Source organism: Hyaena hyaena, unplaced genomic scaffold (assembly GCF_003009895.1).
Source record: "Hyaena hyaena isolate Hyena2069 unplaced genomic scaffold, ASM300989v1 scaffold_769, whole genome shotgun sequence".
Taxonomy (NCBI): Eukaryota; Metazoa; Chordata; class Mammalia; order Carnivora; family Hyaenidae; genus Hyaena; species Hyaena hyaena.
Genome location: NW_024081401.1, coordinates 111,677 through 126,875, shown reverse-complemented (window position 1 = coordinate 126,875; position 15,199 = coordinate 111,677). Strand labels below are relative to the sequence as shown.

At 43.0% G+C, this 15,199-nt stretch overlaps 1 protein-coding gene across 1 annotated transcript; it reads right to left on the bottom strand.

The window, feature by feature from the left end:
- Window positions 1–2,144: 2,144 nt before the first annotated feature.
- Window positions 2,145–6,351, bottom strand: CUNH9orf131 (chromosome unknown C9orf131 homolog). The gene is given in 3 exon segments (XM_039218546.1): window positions 2,145–2,282; window positions 2,285–5,702; window positions 6,093–6,351. Coding segments are annotated over 3 exon segments (3,693 nt in total). The 5' UTR covers window positions 6,324–6,351; the 3' UTR covers window positions 2,145–2,238.
- Window positions 6,352–15,199: the final 8,848 nt, after the last annotated feature.

Sequence of the window (15,199 nt, the reverse complement as noted above, 5' to 3'; positions counted from 1 at the left end):
CCGTTAACTAGAACAATCATTATAACAAAAAATTTTGAAATTAGGGATGACATAGGAGATTTCATGACTGTCGTTAGCATATATTTAACCAAAACTGTATTTAGGTTTATAACAGATGGGGCGTGCAATCTCTTCTGCTATAGGAACTTGGCCCCACTTGACTGGCGTTTGTTCATTGAACCCTTATGGTCTATGTGTGGTTTTTTAAAAATCAGAATGAGATCATACTGCTTTATATATGTATTTTAAGTCAGTCTCCACCATTTCTTTCTTTTGAGCAAACTTAATTTAATCTGATACTCATACCATATTCAGTTTCCTAAATGATCTATGTATGTCATTCATATATGTATGCGTGTGTGCACACACGCACACAAAAGGAATTTAATCTTCCTTTTAAGCACTCTTATTGGTGGGTTTTGTCATTCCCACTTCTTGACCAAACCAATATCCAGTCTAGGATCATAGGTTGCATCCGTTATGTTCCTTTATTCAAACCTGTATGACACTTGTTGAAGAGATTGGGTTGGTCAACCTCCAGACAATTTTAACCATGTGGAGGATGGATTAGAAAGAAAAGATAGGGCAACCAATCTGGTGAGAAATGACTGAACTAAGACAGTGATGGTGAAATTGGAGAGGTAGAAATAGATTTGAAATGCATTTCATAGGTATCATTGACAAGGTTATAGTTGACTAGATTAGGAAGTAAGGTAAAGGGAGAAGTCAGAGATGATAGTCTTCGGACTTCACTATTGGGATGGATGTGATACCCTTCAATAGGAATGGGCACATTGGAGGAAAAGGTTAAAGGGGAAATGAATTTTGGACAAGTTAAATATGAGATAATATTTAGTTGGCCACTGGATATGTGGATCTGAAGCCTAGATAGAGATGCTTTAAAAATGACCCATGTTTTGAAATATGGCACTTAATGGGATGAGTTCAGGACATTTTTTAAAAAATGATATTGGTAAAAATGGACCTGTATTTTGAGGTGGGGGTGGTTAGATTCTCACATCATACTCAGAAAATGACAATCTAAACATAAATATGTAAAACTGTAAAGGTGCCAGAAGAAAATATTTTAGAAGTCATGAGAATGTTGGTCGATTTAATTACTTAAAACTTTGGTACAGTAAAAGTCACCTTAAACAAAATTAGAAAATAAGCCACAGATTGGGAGAAAATATTTGCGGTATACATCATAGGTTGATACCCTGGTAAGCAGTAATATTCCTTCCAAGATGTTCACGTCCTAATCCCTGGAACCTGTGAATATATTATTTTACAAGGCAAAGAAATTAAAAATTGCAGATGGAATTAAGATTGCTAACCTTAAAATAGGGGACTTTAAGATAGGAGGAGTATCCTGAATTATTCAGATGGACCCAAAGTAATTACAAGCGTCTTTAAAAGTGTAAGAGGGAGGCAGAAGAAAGTGATGTGATAGGAACTTGACTTGCCTTTGCTAACTTTGAAGATGAAGAGGGCCAGTATCCAATGAATATGGGCAGCCTCTAGAAAGTGGAAAAGACAAGGAATGGATCTTACTCAGTACCTACAGTAAAGAATGCAGCCCTGCCAACCTTGGTTTCAGCTAAATGGGACATGTCAGACTTCTGACAGATTTGTGTTGTTTTGTGGTAATTTGTTATGGCAGCAGTAGAAAGATGGGTAAAGAATATGAACAGGCAATTATAGAAGAAATCCGGATGGCCACTAAACATGTGAAAAGGCACTTGTTTTTGTAGTCCTGTGAATGGATGAATGACCCAGGGAGAGAAAGCAGAGGTTTGAGAAGAAATGATCAGATGCGTAGAGAACTTATGGAACAAATGGGTAAAGAAGGGGACTGGATCAAGAACAGCTGCCTAGACTCAGACTAGTTGTGTTCATGTGAATGGATGTATTTTTTTCTGTTGACTTGATGTGCAAGTTTTTCTCAAGTGCAACATTGGACTGTGTTCCCCTGGTCTTACAGCCTCACCCTGTAGAATAGGGATATGTGGACTCCAGGATGATATCTCTGAAGGGCTTGAAAAGTTACACCTGCAGAATCCTAAGGGAATATAGCTATAGCAGAAGTTAATAGGGAACTAACATTCCCAGTACCCCAAACTCCAAAGAAGACATGAGTGGAATTTATCTAGTTCAGCGAGTTTATTAGGATTTCCTGTTTGTCTCCCTACTCCACAACTGGTTTGACTTCAGGTTTTGGGGTATTGGGTGCCAGTGCTACCAGCCTTTCCTTTGCTTATTGGATTTGGTGGGCAGCGGCCATGGTTACTCAGAAACTTGGCTAACATTCTTTGGAGACCCCTAGTAAGGGGAACGTGAGGTATGGGGGAGGAGAGATGTTTTTCCATGTGGGCCCAGGGGCAGTGCTTAGAGTGTTGAGGAGTCAAGATGTCACCAGCTCCCAGCCCTGCCTTGTGATAAATTTGGGGACCTGCTGTCTTTGAGTGAAGCTGCTGAGGGAGAGCAGTGTGTTGAGAGTTCTGGTCCTCGTGCTGAGATCTTTGGGAAAGTCTGCTTAAAGAGGTTTCCATTACTCTTCCAGTCTGAGCTGGGTGGCTCTTCCCTGTTACTGTGCGTGACCCCAGTCTTACATCCCCTCCTCTGTGGTCTCTTGCTTTGGGTTTCCTGGGGCTCTCTTTCTTCTTGGCTGAAGATAGGGCTGAAGCCTTGTGTCTTTTGCCTGAGGCTGGGACCTCAGGGTTTGAGGGCTTGCCCAGGCCTGGGCTGTTCTCACTAGCCTCCATGTGAATACATGGCTCTTGGGATGAGATCTGGGCCACCATCTTCACCTTCATTCTTTCATCTCTCTGAGACCCTTTTTCTGCCCTGCTAGACCCTTGTGGCTGAGGCTGGGATGAAGAATGGGAGTGATAACAGTAGGAGACCTGGATAGGCTGAGTTACTGTGCTCTGAACTTTTGGGGGATGATAGCTTGAAGAGTGGGGACACAAATTAAAGGGATGAATCTGCTGTGGTGGGAAAGAAGAGAGTCTCCAGCTATCTGGAGTTGTGGAGCTCAGGGCAGGGGAGCTACCAGATGAATGACTTGGGTCAGGGGATCTGGAAGCAGGGCTCTGCTGTAGTTTTTTCAGCCTGAGTTCCAATTCTCTACTCCACTGCCAGACCTGGATCCCAGAGTGGGTGGGCACCTCTGAGACAGCGTCTCCCTGGGAGGATGGAGTCTCTACTTTAGCCCCTGGGAAGAACTCTTTCTTGGGTAGGCCAGGCTGGTTGGGCTCAATTTTCAGAGCTTTAGCTAAGGTGGAAGGCCAGGGTATTGGCTGCAGGGGATCCACTGCTGGAGGGCTGGAGCCCTGGGGGATCCCTCTTGGTTGCACATTCCTCCACACAAACTCAACGTCAGTATGTGGGTCTGGTGAGGGAGCAGAGACTGAGTTGGCGGTTGGGACTGGGAGCTCATTGGCCCAGCAGTTGTCTCTCTGCTCCACTGCTTCCTCTTTAGGCTTACAGGTACATTGGTCTCCAGTAGGCTCACTTGTGGAAGACTTTGACATAGAGTTTGGAGGTGGGCTGGGACCCCCTAGTGGGGACAAAGGAACACAACAAATATCTTTCTGCTCCTTATCCCCCACAATAGGCTCAGAGTCAGACAGGGCTCCCAAGAATTTGACTCCATTTGGGTCTTGAGGTAAGCTGCGAGCTGGGAGTTTAGAGGCCCGGGAGTTCTTTCGCCTTTTTATGTCCCCACATGTAGCCTCAGAATCAAACAGGACCGCCATGGGGCTACCTCTGAGGGGTTCCACTGTAAGAGCTGGAGGTGAGCTGAGGGCCAGAGATGGGAGCTCAGAAGCCCTGGAATTCCTAGAATGCTCAATGTCTTTCCATGCAGCTTCTGATCTAGTGAGGCCTCCCCTAGGACTGACTCTGTGGAGTTCTAGAATGGGAGCTAGAGATAGGCTGTGGGCAGGGGCTGGGGACTCAGAGGTCCAAAGGTTCTCTCTCTGTCCCATGGTCTCCCACATAGCTTTGGACTCAAACAAGACTCTTTGGGGACTCAGAGAGGATGAGGGAAGATTGGGAGAAGAAATTGGATCTGCAGAGACCCAAAGATTTTCTCTACTCTGGCTGCCCTTCCATGGAGCCTGAGATCTTGGTGGGACACATGCAGGGCTAGTTTCATAGAGCTGCGGGTTGAGGTTGAAGGCTGGAGACTTACAGGCCCAAGAGTTTCTTGAATTTTCTCTGTGTCCTCGTTGGAACTTATATCCAGATAGATCTCCCAGAGAACTGCTTCCCTGGAGTTCTGGCAGAGGATCTAGGGGAGGACAGGGGCATGGCATTGGAAACCTAGAGGTCTGAGGGCTCTCTCTGTGACTCATGGTTCCCCAGAAGTCCTTAGGTGCAGAAAGTCCTCCTTCAGGGATGACTTTCTGGAATTCTGACAGAGAATCTGGAGGTTGGCAGGGAGCTGGCATTGGAGGCTCAAAGTCTTGAGGACTGTCTATATGTCCTATGGTTCTCCACTGAGTCTTATATCCAAGTGGAACTCCCAGGGGGCTGGTTTCTTGAGGCTCTGTCATGGGGTCTACAGATTGGCAAGGGACCAGGATTGAAGGCTCAGAAATCTTAGGATACTCTCTTTGCCTTGTGGTTTCCCAGAGGGCCTTAGATTCAGACAGGCCTTCTATAGGACTGACTGCTTGGAGTTCCGGCAGGGAGGGTGGAGTTGGGCTGGGAGCTGGCATTGCTGGCACAGAGGCTTTGGGGGCCTCATTTTGCCCCATAGTCCTCCATGGGGACCCAAGCCTTGTCAGGACTGCCAGAAAGCCAGAAGGATACAGCGGAGAGGCAGAGACTGAATCTAGAATGTGTTGTTGGAGGCTGGGATCCTGTGGTACACTCCACCAGACCTCAGATAAAGGGGAGAGCTTGGAGGAGCTGGTTCTTTGGAGTTTAGGCTGTAGGTGCAGGGCTTTATCCTCAGAGACCCAAGGGCCCTCACTCTGCTGCATAAACCACTGCGGATATTCCTTAGCACCAGGTAGGACTCCCTTGTGGTCCATAGGAAAGGACTTAAGATGGAGGGGTGATGATGGGACAGAAGGGGATGATGGGGGAGGACGTTGCTGGGGATTGAGGGCCATTCCTTCCAGATCTTCTCTAGTATGGATTTCATGAGTAGGAGGCTGAGCTAGGGAGCAATATTGGGGAAGCAGCAGGTTGGATCTAGGCAGGAAGGCAAGCTGGTTGAAGAAAACAGATGGACCAACAGACAACTTAAGGGGAGAGGGGCCAACTGAGCTCAGGAGGATGGTGTCCAAGGACTCACTGTGCAGAGAGGGGAGACCCCAGAAGAGCTGGCTTTTTCTCTGATGTAGACAGCTTCCTGTTGCTGTTTTGTGCTTCACAGGCAAGTTGGTCAGGACCTGAAATGTGAGGAAGGATCTGGAAGGGCTTGGGGTCTGTGTATGTACTTGATTTGGTGTCTCTGTGGCTTTGTGGAGGTCTTCAGGACTACAGGATGGTTGAGATGGGGCTGTGGTGGCTTGCCCTCCAGTAGGAGCTTCTTTGGGAAGAGAACATGGCTTCAGTGGATCCAGAGATGCCTCCTCTTCTTCCTCCTCTTCCTCCTCTTCTTCTTCCTCCTCCTCTTCTTCTTCCTCTGACTTCTGCTTCCACAGGTGATCAAGGCAAGGCAGACGGTACAGATATGGTTGGCTCTGAGGAGTGGAGAAAGATACTTTAGGCATGAAGCCTTTTCAGAAACACAAGGCTCTGGCTTCAGGCCTGAAGCCCTCAGTCTCTGTTCCACATCCAGAGGGAAGTTACTTATTTGGCCCCACATCTGTGGTCAATAGTCACCTACCTATCTAGTGTAATGGCCATTACCCAGCCCATGTTTGGAGATCAGCATTCCCTTATGTAACTGTAAATCTAGGGTCGGTACACCTACCTGGCTTTCAAATCAGGTGTTAATGATCACTCATCCAACCTCACGTTTAAAGTTTATAGTCATTCACTTGGGCTTACATCTATGTCAGTGATTTTTCACCTGAACTCACATGTGGTGTCAAGAGTCATTCTCCCAACTGCACATCCATGTCACCCACCTTGCCTTGCATCATGTCCCCAGAGTACCACGGTTGAAGCTGTCGCCACCTCCCAAGCTGCCACCATTTCCGGATCTGCCAAACCATGAACAAGAACAGTGTCACCAGATTCCCTGGGCTCTGGAGGCAGTTGCTGCCACAGTGTCTGCAGGCCAGGGCATGGGTCAACTGGCCCCAGAGAAGCTCCGAGTCCTCTTCAGCCCCAAGCAGGCCTTCTATCCGCCATTCCATTTTCCTCAGCCTAGTGGCAGTTTACCCCGAGGTCACCAGTGCATCACAGAACAAAGAACTCCCATCCCCCTCCCCCCCATGCCTAACAGACTTTTCCCTGAATTTAGAGCCAAAAAATTACTTCTGCCAGGCAGCCAATTGTCACTTCCGCAACAGTGAAACCTTGAATGATTCCTTTTTGTCTTGATTGCCAAGGCCAAAATTATGCTTCAGGCATTGTCATTAAGGACATGGATTCTAGCATCAAACTGCCTTATTCAAATCCTAGTTCTGCCACTTCTTATTTGTGAAATCTCAAGCTATTTAATCTTCTAGTGCCTCAGTTTTCTCACCTATAAAATGGGGATGATGTTATTACTTACCACATAGGGTTGTCTTGAAGATTAAATGAATAAATTCATATGATTAGGATAGTACATACTATATGCGATATTAAAAATTCTTTTAAAGTTTCTGATTACAAGCCTTGTTCTATCTTTGATATTTCAAGTCTGTTCCCCGTCCCCTGCCTCACTCTTAAATCTTGTCAGCTATGAACTGTCTTACTTAAGGTTGTTTGAGATCTTTTTGGTAAGCATTGATGTTAAGGATGCCAGATCAAATGCTCTTGACCATTTTTCTTCATTTGCCCCTTTTTTCCTTAAAACCACTACTCTTTGCCACATCAACTCTTTCTTTTATTTTTTATTAAAAAAATTTTTAAGCTTATCTATTTATTTTGTGGGAGAAAGCAAGCAGGGGAAGGGCAGAGAGAGAGAGAGGGAGGGAGAGAATCCTAAGCAGATTGCACACTGTCAGCCTAGAGGCCGATGGCAGGGCTTGTTTTCATGAACCGTGAGATCATGACCTGAGCTGAAATCAAGAGTCAGATGCTTAACTGACTGTGCCACCCAGGCACCCCATATATCATTTCTTTCTTTTAGGGCCAAACTTTAATCTCTGCCTTCCCAGTACAATTTAATGCCTCTTTTCTCACGCCACCCCCATCAAAGGCCAGCTTAGTCTGAAAGAAAGAGCATGGAGCTGAAATTAAGAAGACTTGGGTTCTCTAAAATACTCACGGATAGGCTATGTGATTTTGGACAAGAAAGATTTCTTCCATACATATCATGAGTTGGACTAGATTCATTCATTCATTCATTTGTTCAACATATATTTATTGAGTGCTTACTATAGACCAGGTATTGTGTTCAGTCCTGAGATAGAAATAAGACTGAGTCTCTGCACTAAAGTAGGTCCCATTTCAGTGTATGCATGTGTGTGTGTGGCAAACAGTCAAGTAATAAACAATTAAAATAGAAATATGCACAGAGTACTGTGGAGGCAGTGGACGATATGTAACCAGCCTGGGGAAGGAGGTTGCTTGTCAGGGGCTGCTTCCCAGAAGAGGTGATTAATACTTGGTTTGAGGAATCAAGAAAATGAAAGTATATGGAACAAGAGAAGGACAATTCAAGCCGGAGGAACAGCCTGTGTACATGTGCTAGGGCAGAGAAAGCATGTATCATTAGGGAAATTGAAGGTATTCCCATGTATGGAGGTTGGTGAAGCAGTAAGAGATGGACATGGAAAGACAAGATCATAAAGGGGCCTCAATATCAGTCTAAAAAACTGAAATCTATCCTGAGGATGATGGGAAATCACTGACTGAAAAGATTTGAGCAGGAAAGTGACAAGATCAAGTTTGTGTCTTGGAAAGAATACTAGCTCTAGTGAGGGCAAAGAGATTGAGGCAAGAGATTAATTAGGGAACTTTTGCTTTAGTTTAGGCAAACATAAGATGAAGTCTAAATCAAAGTAGTGAAGGTAAGAATGGAGTATAATGAATTCAAGTAGAATTCCAAAGATATAATTGATTAGACTTCATTACCAATGGGATGGGGTGGAGGAGAGTGGGAATTGAGAATGACTCTAGGTTTCTAACTTGGAAAACTGAGTGTGTATGTTAGTGCCATTTTACTGTGATAGAGACAACAGACTTTGGAATCAATTTAGGGCTGGTGGGGAGGGTGATGGACTCCATTTAGACATTTGACTGTGACAAGGAAAAACTAGGAAGGAGGCAATTAGATACATAGATCTGAAGCTTGGAAGAGCAGCCCATGGTGGAGATGTAAAATTTGATAGCAAGCAGCATATATGTAGCAGCTGAAACAAAAGGCTTAAAAATGACCTACTGATATGTAACATTTGGCTCAATGTGGACAGCATTAAAAACTGGAGTAGTTAACACTGTAAAACAAGTAGATTGTATGTAATAATCAGTATTTCAAGTTTAAAATACAACACTAGACTCTCATTTCTTCAAAGTAAAGACCATTTAGAGCTAAGTAACAGTGGCTTCCTTTGGAGTGTACATGTGTTCTTCAGTTCACCATGTTCTTATTGTTAATGCCCAGGCTAAGGGCTAGTTGCTTTTTTTTGCATTGTGCCTATGATTTTGTTTTCTTATATTTATCCATTTTTACTCATTTGTACTATCTGCCTGGTATTTGAGTTTGCTACCTCTGGATGAAGAAGGTGAGTTGAGCCTAATGGGAAACAGAGAAAGTAATATTGAATACTTATTCTGTGCTAGCTAATTTACATTTATAGCAGGACAGTTTACCAAGTTATTAATTGTTTCCTTGCTCCATGCCAAAGGAGACATCCAGTAGGATAAAAAGGTAACTTTGCTCACCTCTCTTCCAGGAATTCTAGGTTTCTTTCTCATGGAATTGGTAATAGATTTTATGTTTTCTAGACCCAAACCAAAGTCTACAACCTTATCCAGGCTCTTGTGTGGGAAGGGAATTTAAGTTAGCTGAGTATTCTTGAGAAGGAGAAGATGGAGGATGATTGAAAGAAGAAGAATTGCCCAAGGATAGAAGTGTATTCAGGAATTTGAGAAAAGAGATGCAGTGATGGGTTCCATGAGTGACAAGGTCTATATAGAAGTCCAGTAGGAGACAGCAGGACTTCGGATGGGAAAAGCTGATTTTATGGTTAGGGCACTAAACATCTAGAACCTAGTCTTGGGAACTGCAGCAAAAGATGGTAGTTTGTATACCTGGCAGAGATGCTATGGAGCCACTTGCCTCTGAATGTGCCATATGGGTTTATACAATACACATCCAACTATTATAGAGTCAAGACTTGAGTCTCTTTTCTAAGTGTTTCTTTTTTTTTTTTTTAAGGGAGATTGTTTTCTTGGCCAATATATACCATACTAAAGAGTAAAAAAGCTCTCCCCCCATCATGATTTAATGTTGGATGTCTTCTGACTCTAGCAAATGAGATTTTTGAACTAGATCTAACTTTGAAAAATTAAGTAATGTGATATTTCCTCCTCCTTAGTGTTGTGAAACAAATTTACTTTCTAACATTTATTACTCCATTTAATATTTACAACTCTTTTTTAAATCTTTACAATTCTTTGAAGTAGGTATTGCTATCTTTTTTCACATAAACAGAAACTGAGGCACAGAGAAGTTATATATTAACTATATAACATACACAGATGAATTAACTAATAAAGATAGAGCCTAAGTTTGAGAATTCCCTTGTATTGTGAGGAATCATTTGGATATTAATGACAAAATAAAATCCAATAGGTGTAAGCAAAATGGGAATATATTGACTCATAACCCATCCAGGATTAGGGCTGGCCAGTTTTAGGTAGTAGGGTTGATGCGGGGATTCAATGCAATGTTATCAGGATTCATTTTCCACTTCTTGGCTCTCTGTCTTCTGTGCTGACTTTATTCTCTGGTTTTGTGTCATAGCAGGTTCAAGTGAAGCTGACAATGTGTGGTATTGTTCTGACAGCATTGTGCCTATGGGTTCCAGTTGGTCATGTGTCTGTCCCCAAGCTACTCACTGAACTGCTCACAGGGAAACAGAATGCTTCTGACAGGTCAGAGTCACACTCTACCTGCACATGGACTGAGGCTGAAGAAGCAGGGATATGGTAGTTCCTACAAAGGAAACAGACATACTGTTTTCAGAAAAGTGTGTGCATGCTGGTATCAAAACAAAATAAAACAGATGTCCACTACAGCCCTCTCTAACTTCCCCATACTGTTTTCTGGCTCAACCATGCCATTATCCCTTTAGGATCTAAGGCTTAAGTTGAAGTGTGAATGCAGATCCTCTGAAGATTGGGGAGGGGCGGGATGGAGCCCAGGGTGGGATCTTGAGGAGGAGGAATCTATGGGAGACCCAAACATTTGTGTGGATAGATCATTTAATGACTCTCAATTCCTAGCCCTTTTCACCTTTATTTACCTCTGCTCCAATCCATCTGTGGCCATATCTGAAGCCTCATCGTTAGTAACTGTTCTGCCTTCTGAAATAGTTTGGTATCCTCTGATTTCAAACTCTAGATTTGTACTAAAGCTGCAAATTCTGCAACCCTGTCAGGACATCCATTCCACTTTTTCCTTGTCCATCAACAACCTCTTGCCTTCATTTCCTCCCTCTCTATGATAGACTTCATGGTCCATCACTTAATCATATCCTAAATGCTTCTCAGTTCTTCCTTTCATATTTTACTGGGCAAAATCCCAATTCTGCCTCTGCCAGACCGGCCCCTTAGGAAGCAGCTTAGCCCTATTGGATAAAATCATACATGTGAGTCAGTTGGTATCACCGTAAATTCATGGTCTACAACTAATGGTCAGCTCCACTATCACTTGAAAAGCATTTATTCATGCCTTCCATTTATTAAGTGCCTAATGTGCACTAGGTATTTTTCTAAGTACTTGAGATACATCAGTAATCAAAACAGGTAAAATTCCCTGCTCATGGATCTTACTTCATTTATTCCTTAAAAACTCTCCTGTCCTACTGAAAATCAGCTCAAACTGTCTTCACTTTCTTCAACTTCTCTTGTCTGGGCTCCTAGGACATGTGCCAGATTTCCACTTTTCAAAGGAAGCAGAGGCCATCATATGGGAACTTTCATCATTAAAAACTGTTGTAATTAATCTCCTTCCTTCCTGCTGCAGTGAAAGGTTTCCCTCTGGGGACATTCTCCCAAGCTAGGATGAGTGCCCTTATCCTCTCCTCCCTCACTAGCACTTTTGACACTAGATTGTAACTTGTGTTTTAATTGTCTGAGAGCAGAGACCTTGTCTACCCAGCCCACTTCTTTGACCCCAGTATCTGCCTAGTAGTATTTGGTTAGAGCTCAGTACCTAGAATGAGCGATGGGTGGGATTTCTTGGAGAGGACCCCTTATGGCCTTCTTCAGAGCTTCAGAATTCTTTCCTCAGGCTTCCTAGCGGCCACTGCTTGAGGCATCACCTTTGGCACCAAAGTTAGCCTCCCTGGCTTCCTTGAGATATGGGCTGGGCAGTTAAGCTCACAGCTGAGATTCGGGCGGGGCTTTTCTAAAGACCTAGGTTGAGGCCTCTAGTTGGGGAGGCTGATCCAGGGACCGCAGGGAGACTCTCCGCACCACCACAGAGATTCTGAGCATGGTTTTCTTCTTTACTGCCTAACTCACTAGTCGTTCTTCTGCCTTTCCCTCTGCCTCTCTCTCCCTTCCCCTTCCCTTCTCCTCGCCTCCTGCATATGAATGTCTCATTAAAGGCCCCACCAGCACCCCAGCCCTACTTGCCAGAGAGACATGGCTTTGTTCAGTGTCCCTGATAGGCCTGATGTCCTGAAAATGTCTGGACTGATCAGAGGACAGTGGGACCTCACAGAGCCACTCCTCTGGGAGGTCAGTTTCTCAGATTCTCCTTCCTTCAAACTCATCTATAGGAGGAATGATGCCCACCAGGAAGTTGTTTCCAAGGAGATAAAAGGAACTGTGAGGCTGAGGGGCACCAGTGGGAAAGGTGGGAGGAGGCTCAGCACAGGCCCATTACAGCAGTGTCTATGGGCTGAGGTAAAGCTGACTCCTGAGAGGAGGCTAACCCTCGTGAGGCCTCTAGTAGACAGGCCAGACCCAAAGGTTTTATTTTTTTATTTTTAAATTATTTTTCAAATTTTTATTTAAATTGTAGTTAGTTAACATACAGTGCAATATTGGTTTCAGGAGTAGAATTCAGTGATTCATTACTTACCTGTAACACTCTGTTCATCATAACAAGTGCCCTCCTTAATACCCATCAACCATTTAGCCAGTCTCTCACTTACCTCCATCAACCCTTAGTTCTCTATTGTTAAGAGTCTCTTGGGATCCCAGGGTGGTTCAGTCACTTAAACCCCTGACTCTTGATTTCAGCTTAGGTCATGATCTCACGGTGGTGGGCAGGCCTGCATGGGTCTCCACACCAAGCACAGAGACTGCTTGGGATTCTCTCTCTCTCTGTCTCTCTCTGTCTCTCTCTCTCTCTCTCTCCCCCCCCCCCATCTCTCCCCTGCTTGTGCTCTTTCTCTCAAAACAAACAAACATTTTAAAAGTCTCTTGCTGTTTGTTTCCCCCTCTCTTTATTTCCCCTCCCATATGTTCATCTATTTTGTTTCTTAAATTCCACATGTGAGTGAAATCGTATGGTATTTGTCTTTCTCTGGCCGACTTATTTTGCTTACCATAATACACTTTAACTCCATCCGCATTGTTGCAAATGGGAAGGCATTTCCATTCTTTTGATGACTAAGTAATATTCCACTGTACATATATACCACATCTTCTTTACCCATTCATCAGTCAGTGGACATTTGGGCTTTCTCCAAAGTTTGGCTATTATTGATAATGCTGCTATAAACATTGGGTGCATGTACCCCTTATAATCTGTATTTTTGTATCCTTTGGGTAAATAACTAGTAGTGCAATTGCTGGATCATAGGGTAGTTCTATTTGTGACTTTTTGAGGAACCTACATATTGTTCTCCAGAGTGGCTGTAATAGTTTGCATTCCCACCAATAGTGCAGGAGGGTTCCCCTTTATCCACACCTGCAGCAACGTCTGTTGTTTCTTGTGTTGTTAAGTTCAGCCATTTTGATAGGTGTGAGGTGGCATTTCATGGTTTTGATTTGTATCTCCCAGATGATGAGTGACATTGAGCATCTTTTCATGTGTCTGTTAGCCATCTGGATGTCTTCTTTGGGAAAGTGTCTACTCATGGCTTCTGCCCATTTCTTCACTGGATTATTTGGTTTTTGGGTGTTGAGTTTGATAAGTTCTTTATTGAGTTTGGATACTAACCCTTTATCCAATATGTTGTTTGCAAATATCTTCTCCCATTCCATAGGCTGCCTTTTAGTTTTGTTGATTGTTTCCTTGGCAGTAGAGAAGCTTTTTATCTTGATGAGGTCCCAACAGTTCATTTTTGCTTTTGTTTCTCATGCCTCTGATGAAGTGTCTAGTAAGAAGTTGCTCTGGCCCAGGTCAAGGAGGTTGCTGCCTGTGTTCTCCCCTGGGATATTGATGGTTTCCTGTATCACATTTAGGTCTTTCATCCATTTTGAGTTTATTTTTGTGTGTGGTGTAAGAATGTGGTCCAGTTTCATTCTTCTGCATGTTGCCATTCAGTTTTCCCAAAACCATTTCTTGAAGAGACTATCATTTTTCCATTGGATATTCTTTTCTTTCCTGCTTTGTTAAAGATGAGTTGACCATATAGTTGTGAGTCCCATTTCTGGGTTTTCTATTCTGTTCCATTGATAAGTGTGTCTGTTTTTGTACCAGTACCATACTGTCTTGAGGATTACAGTTTTATAATAATGTTTGAAATTCGGAATCGTGATTCCTCCAGTTTTGTGTTTCTTTTTCAGGATTGGTTTCACTATCTGAGGTCTTTTGTGGTTCCATACAAATTTTAGGATTGTTTGTTCTAGCTCTGTGAAAAATACTGGTAGCATTTTGATGGGGATTGCATTAAATGTGTAGATTGCTTTAGGTAGTATACTCTTTTTTCTTCCAATCCACGAGCATGGAATGCTTTTCCATTTCTTTGTGTCTTCTTCAGTCTTTCATAAGTGTTCTATAGTTTTTAGAATTCAGATCTTTTACCTCTTTAGTTAGGTTTATTCCTATGTATCTTTTCTTTTTTTGAAAGAGAGAGAGAAAGCGAGAGTGGGGGAGAGGAGCGGAGGGAGGGAGGGAGAGAGAGAGAAAGAGATTGAGAGATTTCCAAGAAGGCTCCAGGAATCCCAATAGGGGACTCAATCCCATGATCCTAGGATCATGACCTGAGCAGAAATGAAGAATTGGATGATCGACCCACTGAGCCACCCAGGCACCCCAGTATTTAATTGTTTTTGGTGCAGTTGAAAATGGGATTGATTCCTTGATTTCTTTTTCTGTTGCTTTGTTATTGGTGTATAGAAATGCAACAGATTTCTGTATGTGCATTTTATATCCTGTGACTTTGCTGAATTCATGTGTTCTAGCAGGGGTTTTTTTGTTTTTTTTTTTTTGGTTGAGTCTTTCAGGTTTTCTACATAGAGTATCAAATCGTCTGCAAATAGTGAAAGTTTGACTTCTTCCTTTCTGATTTGGATGCCTTTATTTCTTTTTGTTGTCTTATTGCTGAGGCTAAGACTTCCAATACTTACGTTGAATAACAGTGGTGAGAGTGGACATCCCTGTCTTGTTCCTGACCTTAGGGGGAAAGCTCTCTGTTTTTCCCCATTGAGGATGATATTATCATTGAGTCTTTCATATATGGCCTTTATGATGTTGAGATATGTTCCATCAATCCCTACTTTGTTGAGGGTTTGTTATCAAGAAAGGATGCTGTATTTTGTCAAATATTTTTTCTGCATCTATTGACAGGATCATATGGTTCTTAATCCTTTCTCTTATTAATGTGGTGTATCATGTTGATTGATTTGTAAATATTGAACAGCCCTGCAGCCAAGGAATAAATCCTACTTGATTGTGGTGAATAATTCTTTTAATGTACTACTGGATTTGATTTGCTAGTATCTTGTTAAGAGT